Source organism: Dendropsophus ebraccatus, chromosome 15 (genome assembly GCF_027789765.1).
Source record: "Dendropsophus ebraccatus isolate aDenEbr1 chromosome 15, aDenEbr1.pat, whole genome shotgun sequence".
NCBI classification, from domain to species: Eukaryota; Metazoa; Chordata; class Amphibia; order Anura; family Hylidae; genus Dendropsophus; species Dendropsophus ebraccatus.
This window is the reverse complement of record NC_091468.1, coordinates 20,022,878-20,041,653: the sequence shown is the minus strand read 5'-3', so window position 1 is coordinate 20,041,653 and position 18,776 is coordinate 20,022,878. Positions and strand designations below refer to the sequence as shown.

Here is an 18,776-nt window from a genome sequence, read left to right as displayed (position 1 = left end):
GGAGTAGTAGTAGGGCAGTATTGGGAGTAGTAGTAGAGCAGTATTAGGAGTAGTATTGGGGTAGTAGTAGAGCAGTATTGGGAGTAGTATTGGGGGTAGTAGTAGGGCAGTATTGGGGGCAGTATTTGGAGTAGTATTGGGGGTAATAGTAGGGCACTATTGGGGGTAGTAGTAGGGCAGTATTAGGAGTAGTATTGGGGGTAATAGTAGGGCACTATTGGGGGTAGTAGTAGAGCAATATTAGGAGTAGTATTGGGGGTAGTAGTAGGGCACTACTGGGGGTAGTAGTAGGGCAGTATTAGGAGTAGTATTGATGGTGGTAGTAGTAGGGCACTATTGGGGGTAGTAGTAGAGCAGTATTAGGAGTAGTATTGATGGTGGTAGTAGTAGGGCACTATTGGGGGTAGTAGTAGAGCAGTATTAGGAGTAGTATTGATGGTGGTAGTAGTAGGGCACTATTGGGGGTAGTAGAGCAGTATTAGGAGTAGTATTGATGGTGGTAGTAGTAGGGCACTATTGGGGGTAGTAGTAGGGCAGTATTAGGAGTAGTATTGGGGGTAGTAGTAGGGCACTATTGAGGGTAATAGTAGAGCAGTATTAGGAGTAGTATTCGGAGTAGTAGAGCAGTATTAGGAGTAGTATTGGGGGTAATAGTAGGGCACTATTGGGGGTAGTAGTAGGGCAGTATTAGGAGTAGTATTGGGGGTAATAGTAGGGCACTATTGGGGGTAGTAGTAGAGCAGTATTAGGAGTAGTATTGATGGTGGTAGTAGTAGGGCACTATTGGGGGTAGTAGTAGAGCAATATTAGGAGTAGTATTGGGGGTAGTAGTAGGGCACTATTGGGGGTAATAGTAGGGCAGTATTAGGAGTAGTATTGGGGTAGTAGTAGGGCACTATTGGGGGTAATAGTAGGGCAGTATTAGGAGTAGTATTGGGGTAGTAGTAGGGCACTATTGGGGGTAATAGTAGGGCAGTATTAGGAGTAGTATTGGGGGTAGTAGTAGGGCAGTATTAGGAGTAGTATTGGGGGTAGTAGTAGAGCAGTATTAGGAGTAGTATTGGGGGTAGTAGTAGGGCAGTATTAGGAGTAGTATTGGGGTAGTAGTAGGGCACTATTGGGGGTAATAGTAGGGCAGTATTAGGAGTAGTATTGGGGTAGTAGTAGGGCAGTATTAGGAGTAGTATTGGGGTAGTAGTAGGGCACTATTGGGGGTAATAGTAGGGCAGTATTAGGAGTAGTATTGGGGTAGTAGTAGGGCACTATTGGGGGTAGTAGTAGGGCAGTATTAGGAGTAGTATTGGGGGTAATAGTAGAGCAGTATTAGGAGTAGTATTGGGGGTAGTAGTAGAGCAGAGGAGAGATATGGGGGTACTTTATCATACAGGATACTGTGTGATTCAGCACCCACCTCCATCATGTACTGCTCAGGGCCTGGTGGCCATAGATACAGAGGGAGGAGGGCCCTGAACAGTATATGGTGGAAGGGGGGACTGCATCATACAAGATCCCCTGCCCCCTTCCTGTATACTGTTCGCTAGGCTAGTATATGGGGAGGGGGTTACTGTTTTATAAAGACACCCGAGGCTCCGCCCACCCGCGGCCGTAAGCACCGCCCCCTGGCCGCAAGTCCCGCCCCCAGTCTCCGTGACCCTCTAACCCCCCCCCCCCCCCCCCTCTATTTCCTTACCTGGGCTTGCCGTTCCTCCTCTTCTGTAGGGCACAGGCAGCTCTGCAGGAGGGGCGCTCCGTCCTCACAGCTCAGCTCCTTCCTTCATTAGTGGAGCAGGGGAGCTGCTTGTGCTGCTCTGCTTCCTGCTCCACTAATGAAGGAAGGAGCTAGGGGGCCCCTGGGGGATGGGGGCCCTGGGCAAGTGCCTACTTTGCCCCCCCCTAACGCCGGCCCTGATCCCATGCTGGGTCCTGGCTCTGCTATATATACTGTAGTGTATATACAGGTATTATCCCATGCTGGGTCCTGGCTCTGCTGTATATTGTAGTGTATATACAGGTATTATCCCATGCTGGGTCCTGGCTCTGCTATACACTGTAGTGTATATACAGGTATTATCCCATGCTGGGTCCTGGCTCTGCTATACACTGTAGTGTATATACAGGTATTATCCCATGCTGGGTCCTGGCTCTGCTATATACTGTAGTGTATGTACAGGTATTATCCCATGCTGGGTCCTGGCTCTGCTATATACTGTAGTATATATACAGGTATTATCCCATGCTGGGTCCTGGCTCTGCTATATACTGTAGTATATATACAGGTATTATCCCATGCTGGGTCCCGGCTCTACTGTATACTGTAGTGTATGTACAGGTATTATCCCATGCTGGTTCCTGGCTCTGCTGTATACTGTAGTGTATGTACAGGTATTATCCCATGCTGGTTCCTGGCTCTGCTATATACTGTAGTGTATATACAGGTATTATCCCATGCTGGGTCCTGGCTCTGCTATATACTGTAGTGTATATACAGGTATTATCCCATGCTGGGTCCTGGCTCTGCTATATACTGTAGTATATATACAGGTATTATCCCATGCTGGTTCCTGGCTCTGCTATATACTGTAGTGTATGTACAGGTATTATCCCATGCTGGTTCCTGGCTCTGCTATATACTGTAGTGTATGTACAGGTATTATCCCATGCTGGTTCCTGGCTCTGCTATATACTGTAGTGTATGTACAGGTATTATCCCATGCTGGGTCCTGGCTCTGCTATATACTGTAGTGTATGTACAGGTATTATCCCATGCTGGTTCCTGGCTCTGCTATATACTGTAGTGTGTGTACAGGTATTATCCTATGCTGGTTCCTGGCTCTGCTATATACTGTAGTGTATGTACAGGTATTATCCCATGCTGGGTCCTGGCTCTGCTATATACTGTAGTATATATACAGGTATTATCCCATGCTGGTTCCTGGCTCTGCTATATACTGTAGTGTATGTACAGGTATTATCCCATGCTGGTTCCTGGCTCTGCTATATACTGTAGTGTATGTACAGGTATTATCCCATGCTGGGTCCTGGCTCTGCTATATACTGTAGTGTGTGTACAGGTATTATCCTATGCTGGTTCCTGGCTCTGCTATATACTGTAGTGTATGTACAGGTATTATCCCATGCTGGGTCCTGGCTCTGCTGTATACTGTAGTATATATACAGGTATTATCCTATGCTGGTTTCTGGCTCTGCTATATACTGTAGTGTATGTACAGGTATTATCCCATGCTGGTTCCTGGCTCTGCTATATACTGTAGTGTATATACAGGTATTATCCCATGCTGGGTCCTGGCTCTGCTGTATACTGTAGTGTATATACAGGTATTATCCCATGCTGGGTCCTGGCTCTGCTATATACTGTAGTATATATACAGGTATTATCCCATGCTGGTTCCTGGCTCTGCTATATACTGTAGTGTATGTACAGGTATTATCCCATGCTGGTTCCTGGCTCTGCTATATACTGTAGTGTATGTACAGGTATTATCCCATGCTGGGTCCTGGCTCTGCTATATACTGTAGTGTATGTACAGGTATTATCCCATGCTGGTTCCTGGCTCTGCTATATACTGTAGTGTGTGTACAGGTATTATCCCATGCTGGTTCCTGGCTCTGCTATATACTGTAGTGTGTGTACAGGTATTATCCCATGCTGGGTCCTGGCTCTGCTATATACTGTAGTGTGTGTACAGGTATTATCCTATGCTGGTTCCTGGCTCTGCTATATACTGTAGTGTATGTACAGGTATTATCCCATGCTGGGTCCTGGCTCTGCTGTATACTGTAGTATATATACAGGTATTATCCTATGCTGGTTTCTGGCTCTGCTATATACTGTAGTGTATGTACAGGTATTATCCCATGCTGGTTCCTGGCTCTGCTATATACTGTAGTGTATATACAGGTATTATCCCATGCTGGGTCCTGGCTCTGCTGTATACTGTAGTGTATATACAGGTATTATCCCATGCTGGTTCCTGGCTCTGCTGTATATTGTAGTCAGTATATACAGGTATTATCCCATGCTGGGTCCTGGCTCTGCTGTATACTGTAGTGTATGTACAGGTATTATCCCATGCTGGTTCCTGGCTCTGCTATATACTGTAGTGTATGTACAGGTATTATCCCATGCTGGTTCCTGGCTCTGCTATATACTGTAGTATATATACAGGTATTATCCCATGCTGGGTCCTGGCTCTGCTGTATACTGTAGTGTATATACAGGTATTTTCCCATGCTGGGTCCTGGCTCTGCTGTATATTGTAGTCAGTATATGTGCCCTGTGACCTCTGTCCTCTCTGACCACACAGCTCTCTCCCAGCTCCAGCACAGGCTTCTCTCGCGTCCGCTGTCAACTTGCCTGACCCTGCAGCCGCTGTGCCGGGCGGCCGGGGGAGGAGGAGGCAGGGCCGGGGGGGGTGGCTGCCGGCAGGGCGGGCATTCACTGCTGAAGTTGCTTCTTCTCCCGGAGCAGGACAAGCAATCCATAGCCAGAGACCCTCCACCCACCGGCAGACCAGGGGCAGCTCCTATCCCGGCTCCCAGGCTGCACAGGGCGCTCTCTCAGGATACCCCGTGCATTGGTCTCTTCCTCCCCTCCCCCCCCCCCCCCACTTCTGTGCCCCCTGCCCCCCCGGGCAGCTATACAATCCTCAGCAGTGACCTGAGACTGTATAGCCAGCCCCAGCACTGGGTGACACCTCACTCACACCGCTCTCTTTTTGATTTTATATATACATATTTTTTTTATTTGTATATATTTTTTTTATTGTGTTAACCCTTTCCCTTCCCTGGACACCCTCCTCCTCCCTCCAGGCTACAGGTGCTCCTTTGCCTCCTAAATATTGTCAGGAACTATCAGTGACTTTGTGATTATCTGAACAGCTGAGCAGAAAGTCATCATGACAGCAGAGAAGGAGAAGAAGAGGTAAGAAGCTGTGTGCTGTGCTGCTGTGCTGCTGTGCCTTCTATTACCTCACACTTCTCTAGACTCTTTAGCTAGTTGTTGTTGTTGTTGCAACATTGTGTGGATTTCTTAAGGTGGTATGACCCAGATGTGACCATGAAGAAGTGGTGATAGGTCTATAGCCATGGTGGCCACTGGTGTAGTGCAGATCCTTTTGGACTTGTATAATATGTATGTTATATTTTATAGGAAAATTGTTTATGGGCGAATGTCGAAAAAAATAATCTGATCGGTGGTGGATGAAGTTATCGCAGGCGCAGTTCATGTAAAAGATTTGTTGTATGTAGCAGAGCTGAATTTGTTATATCAGTCATGTGTAAAAAATAAATAAAAAAATCACTGCCAGTGATATCGCAATGTGTCGTAAATGACAAACTCAGCTCTGCTTCATAGAGCAACAGGAGGAGTGATGCACTGTATGTGTACAAAGGTTAATGCCTGAAATTAAAACGCTACTGTATATATAGTATACAGATGTCTGTGTTATAGTGTGACGGATGCATAATGGACTATAGATAATGCTCTATATGTAATATGCTCTGTGTGTAAAGCAGTATATATATGTATAATGTACAGTAGATAACATATATGATAAACTATGGATAAAACACAATGCTCAATCATATACGTGTATTACATTATATATAGACAAATATATATACACACTATCTATAATGTACTATATTTAGTATAATATACATATACTGTAATATATTACACCATACGCAATGTACTATACATATAATGCACGCTAGTATAACATGCATATAATATAATATATTACACTATATGCAATGTACTATATGTATAATGCACTATAGCTAGTATAATATGCATATAATATAATATATTACACTATATGCAATGTACTATATGTATAATGCACTATAGCTAGTATAATATGAATATAATATATTACACTATATGCAATGTACTATATGTATAATGCGCTATAGCTAGTATAATATGCATATAATATAATATATTACACTATATGCAATGTACTATATGTATAATGCACTATAGCTAGTATAATATGAATATAATATATTACACTATATGCAATGTACTCTATGTATAATGCACTATAGCTAGTATAATATGAATATAATATATTACACTATATGCAATGTACTATACGTATAATGCACTATAGCTAGTATAATATGCATATAATATAATATATTACACTATATGCAATGTACTCTATGTATAATGCACTATAGCTAGTATAATATGAATATAATATATTACACTATATGCAATGTACTATATGTATAATGCACTATAGCTAGTACAATATCCATAAAACATACCATATACAATGCACTATGTATAGCACTATCTATAGTATAAGACTCTATGGTCACTATTACACTTATAACACTACACATGGTGCACTATATACAGTGCACTGTAGGTATTATTGGTATTGTGCTATGTATAACACACTGTGGTTAGTGCACTACCTATATAATACACTGCAGTACATGGTCTATTGCATCATATAAAGAATACACTATGTACTGTATGCTGTACTATATATAATGCCCTATACATACTGTATAATATACTGTATGGTATATAATGTACTAGGGATAGTCTGGTATATATATAAAGTGATTAATGCACCATAAATATATAAAACATATACCATGCACTGTACATGAAATATACAATGTATAAAGAATTATATTTAATATGCTATAGGTAATGCACCATATAGAGAATACACTATGGATACTGCAGTGTGGATGTGGTCTGTACCATTATATAGCCGTATAGCTGTATAGTGCAGTGTTATGTATGTAAGTACTCGTAAGTACAGGATCCATTTGTTGTGATAGTTTCTCACATTGCGTTCCTGAGGACGTCCCGGGGCGCACACAAGTGTAACCTGTTACCCTACCGCAGCTTGTGGATGTTGTCTTTGTTACATAGTATTATTATTATTATTATACTTGGCACTTGTTATTTTGCAACCATACATTATATTTTATATGTAGTAGAGCTAAGTTTGTCATTTGGCACCAGTCATCTGTTATGCTATTACATAAGACTAGAAGTCAACCTGTTACCTTAGTAGTTAGTGTAATAACAAACTCAGCTCTGCTCATACACTACAATGCATGGAGGATTGCTGGAGAGAAGAGTCTGTTGTTTGTAATGGAGGTGACACATGGATGGGCTCCTGGGGGCCCGCTTGTTTCTGTGACCACGTTTGTTTGTGTCAGGGGTGATGGTATCTGTATGGACAAGTTCTTTCTTGAAGGGGTCGATTCCACCCTGACAAAAGATGTGAATGGAGTATGGATGAGGGTGACGTACTAGTATGTGGGAGACTCTTCTGCCATGAGGGTGAGATGAGACAAGGCTTAAAAATACCACTTACTGTCATTATAGTCTATGCGGGTCAGCTGGGGAATGGGGGTTATTTACCGAGAAGTCTGAGCGGAATGTACAGTACTATAACTCCCATCGGGGTGATGAGACGTAATGGGCTGCGTCTGTCATTACGTAGAAGTTGTGTTATCTATGGTGTCACGTAGGACTGGAAGCAAAACGACTGCGTTATCTGAACTTACAGATGCAGCAGAAAGGAGTTTGTCATTTATCTATTGGCTCCATTGCATGGTTCCTTGACGTTACTGTACAGCAGGGTCTGAGCAGGGTCTTCCCATCATCAACTGAAGTGCCACAGGTTGCTATAATCTGCTATACAGTTACCTACAGCCATAATGCACCATAAATATATAAAATATATACCATGCACTGTACATGAAATATACAATGTATAAAGAATTATATTTAATATGCTATAGGTAATGCACCATATAGAGAATACACTATGGATACTGCAGTGTGGATGTGGTCTGTACCATTATATAGCCGTATAGCTGTATAGTGCAGTGTTATGTATGTAAGTACTCGTAAGTACAGGATCCATTTGTTTTGATAGTTTCTCACATTGCGTTCCTGAGGACGTCCCAGGGCGCACACAAGTGTAACCTGTTACCCTACCGCAGCTTGTGGATGTTGTCTTTGTTACATAGTATTATTATTATTAATATTATACTTGACGTTACGGTACAGCAGGGTCTGAGCAGGGTCTTCCCATCATCAACTGAAGTGCCACAGGTTGCTATAATCTGCTATACAGTTACCTACAGCCACATGGAGAACCATAAAACAGACATGATCTATGGTAGCCAAATGTCAAGTGCTTGACTACATTCCCTACCTTTTTTTTTTTTTATGGGCCATGCAGAATGTAGAGTAAAATGACAGATTGAGCTCTGCTACATTCTACAATCTCTTGCAGGACAGAAGCTGATAATGCAGTAAATAAATAAATAAATATATATATATGTATATATATATTGCAGAAATCAATAGTACAGGCGATTTTAAGAAACCTTGTATTTGGGTGTAGTAGTTGAAAAATGCATTTTTATCATGAAAAAGCAGTTTGAAGCTCTCCCCCTGTCTTCATGGTTGTCTATGGAGAGGGGAGGGGTGGAGGGAGATGAGGCACCAAAACAGGACAACAAAGAGTTAATTTACAGCTACATCACCAGGCTATCTCCTCTGAAGTCAGCACTGACCTCTCTGACCTCTGAATACTGGCTTTCACACAGGTCCTACTGTGTAATCCTATGTTCTCTTCTCTCTGCTGGGGACTAATCTCCCTCCTCCCCCCCTCTCCATAGGTTACACAGGGCTCGACTGATTCTAAGCAGTGGATGAGATAGAGGAGGGAGGGGAGAGGGGGAACCTGGGGAAAGTCTTATTGAATGCAGATAATGGCATATTTGCCTAATAAACGCAATTACAAAGTTTCTTAAAATCGCCTGGATTATTGATTTCCACAAAAAAAACACGACAGTGACACTTTTATAGATTCATGTTCATATTACGTGCTGTTTTAGCATTCTGGTCCTGATTTCTGGGTACAACACGTCTCTGCTGCTCTTGTAAGGGGTGGGTGAAGGATGGGCCTGTAGGAAAGCATTGCTTTTATAATATATATTTGTGTGTTTAAATCTGCATTGCCTGAGATGTAGCAGAGCTGGTCATGTTGTCCGACGTTACATAGGACTTATCTTAACTTTAATGCATTCTCAAAAAGCTAAACAACCAAACCAGCTCTGCTACATCTAAACAGTAGCGTTGTCACTTTAGCTGTCATTTAGTCTTACTGGAACAAATTTTCTGACTACCTAAGAAAAAAAAAAAAACAGGGCGAACCCCGCACCCCTGTAGTCATAATAAAGGAAGCCGACTATTGGGAGTCTTTCCTTTGGGCCGGTTTCGTTCACAGAATCTGAAGTCTGTTGCAGGAAGACTTCTCCGAGCAGTCCAATAGCTCACTTCCTTCTATTGAGACCTGCCAAGCCGAGTAAAAGTGCAGGCCGCAACTCTCTCAGAGAAACCTGCTTTCAAGTCACTTGCATTAGCATAGAATGGACCTCGCCTCCCCCCTGATATCGTTTATAGTCATAGGGGGAGATTGATCAAACATGGTGTAAAGTGAAACTGGCCCAGTTGCCCCTAGCAACCAATCAGGTTCCACCTCTCATTCCTCACAGACTCTTTGGAAAATGAAAGGTGGAATCTGATTGGTTGCTAGGGGCAACTGAGACAGTTTCACTTTACACCATGTTTGATAAATCTCCCCCATTGTGTTAACGCTTCAATTAAATGGTTGCTTTAAGGGGGTTTACTACCTGTACAACCCCATCTCTGCCGAACGTGATCATCTGAATCATTGGAACCACAACTGAAACTTCTAGTGATCAGTTGTAATCGCTGTGAATAGCTGCATAATTTTTCTGCAGTGGCCACTACTGGAGAAATGTGGTATTACATCAAGTCCTCCAGGGCTGGAGCTGCTCTGCTGTACAGCATGGGTCACTATTAGTGTTGAGTGAGAGCTAAAATGCTCTAGTGCTCGAGTCAAAGCATTTTTCAATAGTGGAGTGTTCGACTTGAGCAACAAACCCCATTGAAATCAATGGTAGACATTAAAAGGGTACTCAGGCGAAAATCTTTTTCTTTCAAATCAACTGGTTTCAGAAAAGTATATAGATTTGTAATTTACTTAAACTATTTAAAAATCTCCAGTCTCCCAGTACTTATCAGCTGCTGTATGTCCTACAGGAAGTGGTATATTCTCTCCAGTCTGACACAGTGCTCTCTGCTGCCACCTCTGTCCATGTCAGGAACTGTCCAGAGCAGGAGAGGTTTTCTATGGAGATTTGCTACTGCTCTGGACAGTTCTTTTCTTGCATACAGGTGGCAGCAAAGAGCACTGTGTCAGACTGGAGAGAATATACCACTTCATGCAGGACATACAGCAGCTGATAAGTACTGGAAGACTGGATCTTTTTAAAAAGTATTTACAAATCAATATAACTTTGTGAAAACAGTTCATTTGAAAGATAAAAGAAAATCGCTGGTGTACCCCATTAAATACATCAAACTGACCACACATGTGTAACGTCGTCTATATATCGAGCCCACTGGTAACCATTGAGTTCTAGTTTTTGCTCCAGCAATGAGTGACAACAGCTGACATGATGTCTTATGATATGGTATATACAACCACACAGTTGTTGCTATGCAGGTTTGTATGATTTTTGTTCCTTTTTTGTCTTGCATGGATAAAAGGATGTCTATGAGATGTGGTTTATAACCGATGTCTAGCAAATAACTAGAAATCAAAGGCCATAAGGTTGTCCTCATGTAGAGCCACCATATTATGCTTTAAAGACCAGCAGTACCCACCTCTGGTGACTGTAACCACATTCGCCCCTTCTCTACAGGGCCGTATAGGAGAGCTGTATATGAACTGCTGGCCATGGTCTTATCTATGTGTTACAAGCAGGGCAGGACTGGCCCACTAGAGTACAGGAGAATCCTCGGTGGGCCCAGGCTCTGACACAGAAGACAGCCTCATATGGAGGTGACTTTGGAGCCAGCCTCTATTCCTTACTGGTTGACTCACACATAACCTGTACTGGTGACCTGTCCTGTGTGCACAATGATAACAACAAAGATTACAGAGCAATACAAATAGACGTCGATCTGTTCTGTTATGAGACAGGCTGCATTCCTGGTGAAAGTGGACATCCCCTTTAAATATGATTTAACTGCATGTATTTCCTATATTTACTTGACAGTTACTAGTAAAACATTTACTATTGTGACCTCTTTTATACCACTGGATCACACACGGTTACACTACTACTGAATGCTGCGTACTACTATGCTAGTACTATGGATCATTACAATAATCTCTTTTTATAGTGCCAATATATAATATTATATATTATACTACTCATAATAGACTGGTACACTGTATAGTATGCTACTGTACCACCACATTACACTCTATTATACACTATACTATGCAACACTATACTACTATACTGTGCCTGCTACTCCGTACTATTATGCTTCTACACTGTACTATATACTAGTATACTACTTCAATATACTTTATGAGTTTTACACTGTAGTATGTACTATTATACTACTATATTATACTATTTGCCAATATACTATAGCACTGTTCTAGGAACAAATAGTTCACTGTACTATATACTATATCAATATGCTATTACACTATACTGTGCTATAACACTACTGTGCGGTACTATTACATTGCTATACTGTACTGTGTAGTATTACACTATACTATATACTATTATACTATTACACTGTACTATATACTATTATACTACTACTCTGTACTATATACTATTATACTACTTTAGCCTACTACAGTATATACTATTATACTACTACACTGTATTATATACTACATCAATATGCTATTAAACTATACTGTGCTATAACACTACTGTGCGGTACTTTTACATTGCTACACTGTACTGTGTAGTATTACACTGTACTATATACTATTATACTACTATAGCCTACTACAGTATATACTATTATACTACTACACTGTATTTTATACTGTTATACTATTACACTGTACTATACAGTATTAGGCTATGTTCACACTACGTAAATTAAAGGCCGTTGTTTTTACCCGGCCGGACGTGTGCGCTTGAAACCACGGTAGAAATATGGCCATATGGTCTAGTTGTGAAACTACGGCCGTTGTATAATTTTGCTTGTTTCTGAGCTGGATGAAACAAGTCATTTATTTGGAATACTGCGCCCAGCCCAATAAACCACTCAGAATTTTTTTTATTTCAAAATCAAGTTTAATTTTGCAGAAATAAATATTCCGTGCATGGCCGCATTGAAATCCATGGCCGTAGTTGGAACATTACCGGCCGGAAATAAATGACATGTTCATTTTTCACAGAGCCGTGAAAACAACGGCCGTTGTCTGATACTTAGTGTGCATTGTACGACCGTAGTTCGTATATATTGCAGCCAAGGCATAAACCTCAAAACTACGGCCGTAGTTTTGTGGGTTGGACTACGGCCGTAGTTTTACGTAGTGTGAACATAGAGCCTTATACTAATACACTGTACTATATACTATTATACTACTACTCTGTATTATATACTATTATACTGTTACACTGTAATATACACTATTATACCACTATACCGTACTACAGTATATTCGGTTATACTACTTTTCTATACTATGTTAGATTATCCATCCTGTACTATATACTACCACACTATGTACTGTACTTTTGTACTATTACTTGTACTGTTACACTATTATTCATACTGTTATACTGCTACATTGTACTACATAGATACTTATATCACTTTACTATACTATGTTCTATAAGACTTCTATACTATTATATCACTATATTGCACTATATAATATTATACAACCACACTGCACTATGTACTATTATGTTACTACACTATACCATGTACCATTATTTGCCCTGGTAGTATGACTCCTGATCACTTGGAATCAGCCCTATGACTGAGCGAATAACTCACGTCCTCATAAAACCTTGGCCAGCAGAGATGGGACACTTCCAGTTGAACTAGATTCCAGTAGAGGTTATTAGGGCTGGCGTCTCTGGAAACATAAACTATATTGAATAGATGTTGTACATAGGAAATCTAATTATAAAAAAAAATATATAGTAACCATTAGTATGAATAAGATGTAGCAGAGCTGACTGTGTCATGTTGTACTGTTGGTAAATTATGATAACCCACTGAGCATGTCACAGTCAGCTTTACTAGATCTAAGATACTTAGCCGAGCTAAATCTGTAAAAAAAAAGTAAGATATCTTACTTTTTAGAGGAAGATTGGGCCATCAACCGAGGTATTTTATCACACAGGTCATTCCAAAGATAGTTCCAAGAATTTTAGGTAGTTTGTTATGTAACATATAAATGTAGGATTTGATTCGGTAAATTGTTGGCCCTCAATCATTGAGTCTCACTCATATGTGTTATATGGTCCCCCATCTGTTTGATTAGGCATCATGTAATACTATGTTTCACCTGCAGCAGATGTGACTAGGAGGAATAGCTCTATGAAACTCGCCACAAAGTGCCAGAGTGCAACAGAGACTGTATAAAGTATACACAACACAGCTGAGAGCTGTATGGTAAAGCCGAGAGCTGTACGGAAAAGCTGAGAGCTGTACGAAAAAGCTGAGAGCTGTACGGTAAAGCCGAGAGCTGTACGATAAAGCTGAAAGCCGAGAGCCGTATGGTGAAACTTAGAGCTGTGTGGTAAAGCTGGGGCTGTACGGTAAAGCCGAGAGCTGTATGGTGAAACTTAGAGCTGTGTGGTAAAGCTGAGAGCTGTACGGTAAAGCCGAGAGCTGTATGGTGAAACTTAGAGCTGTACGGTAAAGCCCAGAGCTGTCCGAGAGCTGTTCGGAAAAGATGAGAGCTGTACGGTAAAGCTGAGAGCTGTACAGTGAAGTTTAGAGCTGTACAGTAAAGCCGAGAGTTGTACGGTAAAGCTGAGAGCTGTATGGTGAAGCCGAGAGTTGTACGGTAAAACTAAGAACTGTACGGTAAAGCCGAGAGCTGTACGGTAAAGCTGAGAGCTGTATGGTGAAGCTTAGAGCTGTGTGGTGAAGCTGGGAGCTGTACGGTAAAGCTGAAAGCTCTATGGTAAAGCTTAGAGCTGTATGGTAAAGCCTAGAGCTGTAAGGTGAAGCTGAGAGCTGTACGGTAAAGTTGAGAGCTGTACGGTAAAGCTGAGAGCTGTAAGGTAAAGCTGAGAGCTGTATGGTAAAGCTGAGAGCTGTATGGTAAAGCTGAGAGCTGTACGGTAAAGCTGAGAGCTGTACAGTAAAGACGAGAGCTGTACGGTAAAACAGAGAGCTGTACGGAAAAGCTGAGAGCTGTATGGTAAAGCTGAGAGCTGTATGGTAAAGCCGAGAGCTGTACGGTAAAGCCGAGAGCTGTACGGTAAAGCTGAGAGCTGTACGGAAAAGCTGAGAGCTGTACGGAAAAGCTAAGAGCTGTACGGTAAAGCCGAGAGTGGTATGGTAAAGTTGAGACTGGTATGGTAAAGCTGAGAGCTGCACGGTAATGCCGAGAGCTGTATGGTAAAGCTGAGAGCTGTATGGTAAAGCTAAGAGCTGTATGGTAAAGATGAAAACTGTATGGTAAAGCTAAGACTGTATGGTAAAGCTGAGAGCTGTATGGTAAAGCTGAGAGCTGTATGGTAAAGCTGAGAGCTGTGTGGTAAAGCTGAGAGCTGTATGGTAAAGCTGAGAGCTGTATGGTAAAGCTGAGAGCTGTATGGTAAAGCTGAGAGCTGTATGGTAAAGCTAAGAGCTGTATGGTAAAGATAAAAACTGTATGGTAAAGCTAAGACTGTATGGTAAAGCTGAGAGCTGTATGGTAAAGCTGAGAGCTGTATGGTAAAGCTAAGAGCTGTATGGTAAAGATGAAAACTGTATGGTAAAGCTAAGACTGTATGGTAACGCTGAGAGCTGTATGGTAAAGCTGAGAGCTGTATGGTAAAGCTGAGACTGTATGGTAAAGCTGAGACTGTATGGTAAAGCTGAGAGCTGTATGGTAAAGCTGAGAGCTGTATGGTAAAGCTGAGAGCTGTATGGTAAAGCTGAGACTGTATGGTAAAGCTGAGACTGTATGGTAAAGCTGAGAGCTGTATGGTAAAGCTGAGACTGTATGGTAAAGCTGAGAGCTGTATGGTAAAGCTGAGACTGTATGGTAAAGCTGAGACTGTATGGTAAAGCTGAGAGCTGTATGGTAAAGCTGAGAGCTGTATGGTAAAGCTGAGAGCTGTATGGTAAAGCTGAGACTGTATGGTAAAGCTGAGACTGTATGGTAAAGCTGAGAGCTGTATGGTAAAGCTGAGACTGTATGGTAAAGCTGAGAGCTGTATGGTAAAGCTGAGACTGTATGGTAAAGCTGAGAGCTATATGGTAAAGCTGAGAGCTGTGTGGTAAAGCTGAGACTGTATGGTAAAGCTGAGAGCTGTATGGTAAAGCTGAAACTGTATGGTAAAGCTGAGAGCTGTATGGTAAAGCTGAGAGCTGTGTGGTAAAGCTGAGAGCTGTATGGTAAAGCTGAGAGCTGTATGGTAAAGCTGAGAGCTGTATGGTAAAGCTGAGACTGTATGGTAAAGCTGAGAGCTGTGTGGTAAAGCTGAGACTGTATGGTAAAGCTGAGAGCTGTGTGGTAAAGCTGAGAGCTGTATGGTAAAGCTGAGAGCTGTATGGTAAAGCTGAGAGCTGTAGGGTAAAGCTGAGAGCTGTAGGGTAAAGCTGAGAGCTGTATGGTAAAGCTGAGACTGTATGGTAAAGCTAAGAGCTGTATGGTAAAGCTGAGAGCTGTATGGTAAAGCTGAGAGCTGTGTGGTAAAGCTGAGAGCTGTGTGGTAAAGCTGAGAGCTGTGTGGTAAAGCTGAGAGCTGTGTGGTAAAGCTGAGAGCTGTATGGTAAAGCTGAGAGCTGTATGGTAAAGCTGAGAGCTGTGTGGTAAAGCTGAGAGCTGTATGGTAAAGCTGAGAGCTGTATGGTAAAGCTGAGACTGTATGGTAAAGCTAAGAGCTGTATGGTAAAGCTGAGAGCTGTATGGTAAAGCTGAGAGCTGTGTGGTAAAGCTGAGAGCTGTATGGTAAAGCTGAGACTGTATGGTAAAGCTGAGAGCTGTATGGTAAAGCTGAGAGCTGTGTGGTAAAGCTGAGAGCTGTATGGTAAAGCTGAGAGCTGTGTGGTAAAGCTGAGAGCTGTGTGGTAAAGCTGAGAGCTGTGTGGTAAAGCTGAGACTGTATGGTAAAGCTGAGAGCTGTATGGTAAAGCTGAGACTGTATGGTAAAGCTGAGAGCTGTGTGGTAAAGCTGAGAGCTGTATGGTAAAGCTGAGAGCTGTATAGTAAAGCTGAGAGCTGTAGGGTAAAGCTGAGAGCTGTATGGTAAAGCTGAGAGCTGTATGGTAAAGCTGAGACTGTATGGTAAAGCTGAGAGCTGTGTGGTAAAGCTGAGAGCTGTGTGGTAAAGCTGAGAGCTGTGTGGTAAAGCTGAGAGCTGTATGGTAAAGCTGAGAGCTGTGTGGTAAAGCTGAGAGCTGTGTGGTAAAGCTGAGAGCTGTATGGTAAAGCTGAGAGCTGTGTGGTAAAGCTGAGACTGTATGGTAAAGCTGAGAGCTGTGTGGTAAAGCTGAGAGCTGTATGGTAAAGCTGAGAGCTGTATGGTAAAGCTGAGAGCTGTATGGTAAAGCTGAGACTGTATGGTAAAGCTGAGAGCTGTGTGGTAAAGCTGAGAGCTGTATGGTAAAGCTGAGAGCTGTATGGTAAAGCTGAGTTTGTCATTAGGCACAAAGGGTTATGTCTGGTTTTACGCTGTTCCATAAAGCTGGGAGCTGTGCGGTAAAGCTTAGAGCTTAGAGCTGAGTTTGTCATTAGGCACCAAGCGTTATCTCTAGTTTTACGCTGCATGTAAATCAGCCATTATCTTAACTCTCTGACTCATTACGTAACTACATAAACAAAGGTAACAGATAGATCTTATAAGATAAATGACACGTTCAGCTCTGCTACATCTTTCTATATTGGGCAATTAAGATAGATAACAAAGTAATGCTGACTTATATCATGTAATACTATATACTATATACTATACTATACGTCCTTGTTTGCCAGTCAGACTGTATATCCCTGTGAGCAGGTCGGCACAATCATCAGCATCCTTATTTTTCATTGGACACCTGACCTCACCTTTCTATTGGATACTTTTTGTATTGTCTTTTTTATTTTTGGGTGGCGGCTGGGACACGGTAGCACTCTTGTTATTAGCCTTGACGAACAACCCTGTCACCTCTCTCCTGCTGTACGGTGCTATAAGTACATGGCGCAAGATACATAGAATTGGTGGGGAACAGGATTTATGTTTTCTTAGATTCTTATGTAGGAAGGTTATCACACAGGGCTGCTGTTCCTTTATACATACCATAGATGCAGACCAGGCAACTGCAATTGGGACCTTGGGTAGAGGGTCCAATTATGAGTAGTCTCAAGTCTCCTTCCCATTTAAAGTGTAACTATCATTTAATTTAATTTCTTTTATTTTGTTTTTTGGTTTTTTTGCAGAAATCAATAGTACAAGTGATTTTAAGAAACTCTGTAATAGGTTTTATAAGGCAAAAAAGCCTCTTTCTGCACTCAAAAAGCTTCTTATCTGTGCTACATTAGGGCCCTATTCCACCGGACGATTATCGTTCAGATTATCGTTAAATCTTTCGAATCTAAACGATATTCGTTCGGTTGAAATGCAGTTAACGATTATCGACCGAAAGAGAAATCGTTGATCGCTTTATAAGACCTGGACCTATTTTTATTGTTGCTCGTTCGCAAAACGTTCGCAAATCGTTCGCATTGAATAAGACAACGTTCGGTGGTTTGCAATAGATACGAACGCAATAGCGAATAAATAGCGAAGAAAAACGATCGCAATTACGATCATAAGTAACGATTATCGTTCCATGGAAATGAGTGAACGTTTTCAGGTCTTTTGCAATAGCGGTCGTTTGAGATCGTTAATCGTTAACGATTATGCAAACGATAATCGTCCGGTGGAATAGGGCACTTACAGAGGAGCAAAGCGAAGACGAGTTTGCTGAGTCCCATTATAACCTATGGAGGGGGAGGGGGATGAGTGAGCAAGAAGAGCAGACAAGCAGTCCCACTGTTTGCAGATTGTCTGGGCAGATTAAATGCTGCATTTACAGGTCAGAAAGGTCACTACTAGTCTGGGAGCTTGGCAAGAGAAGACTGCAGGATGTAGTGTTTTGCAGAGCTGCCTTATCGGCTCTCCGTGCTCACTCATCCCCCTTGGCCCCTCCCCTTTCCATAGACCATAATGGACACAAATCCTGCTTCTTCTGAAGTGATGGGGGAGGTAGGAAAACAGTTTTTTGAGTACAGAAGGAAACTCTTTTGCTTAATAAAACCTATTACAGAGTTTCTTAAAACCGCTTGTACTATTGATATTTATTGATTTCTGAAAAATGACATTTAAATGACAGTTACACTTTAAATCTTAAAGTGACCCTTCAAGATGTGAGACGAAGGATAAGAAAACCAGCACTCTGATGCCACCTTTTGGATGTAGCTTTGTCTCCAAGTCAGTATTTGACTCCTTTAAGAAACTTTAGAACATGACTGGGGATATAATAAGCCAGAACCTCCCTAGAAGGGGAAGTAACCGATCTGTAGACAGCTGATTTAGGGGTTGTTGCCCCTCATCACTAAAGAGCAGGGTGCTGTCTACAGATAGGTAATGTCCCCTTTTAAGGGAGGTTGGGTAATTAAATCTCCAGTCATGTTTTAAGGCTTCCTATAGGA

The 18,776-nt window shown here is 41.8% G+C and overlaps 1 protein-coding gene across 1 annotated transcript in view; it reads left to right on the top strand.

Moving 5' to 3' along the window:
- The first annotated feature begins 4,478 nt into the window (after window positions 1-4,478).
- Window positions 4,479-18,776, top strand: part of EPAS1 (endothelial PAS domain protein 1) — a 101,558-nt gene continuing 87,260 nt past the window's right edge. The window contains exon 1 of the mRNA XM_069955436.1: window positions 4,479-4,942. Within this exon, the coding sequence (XP_069811537.1) occupies window positions 4,917-4,942 (26 nt within the window). The 5' untranslated portion in view covers window positions 4,479-4,916. The remainder of the gene's footprint in view (window positions 4,943-18,776) is intronic.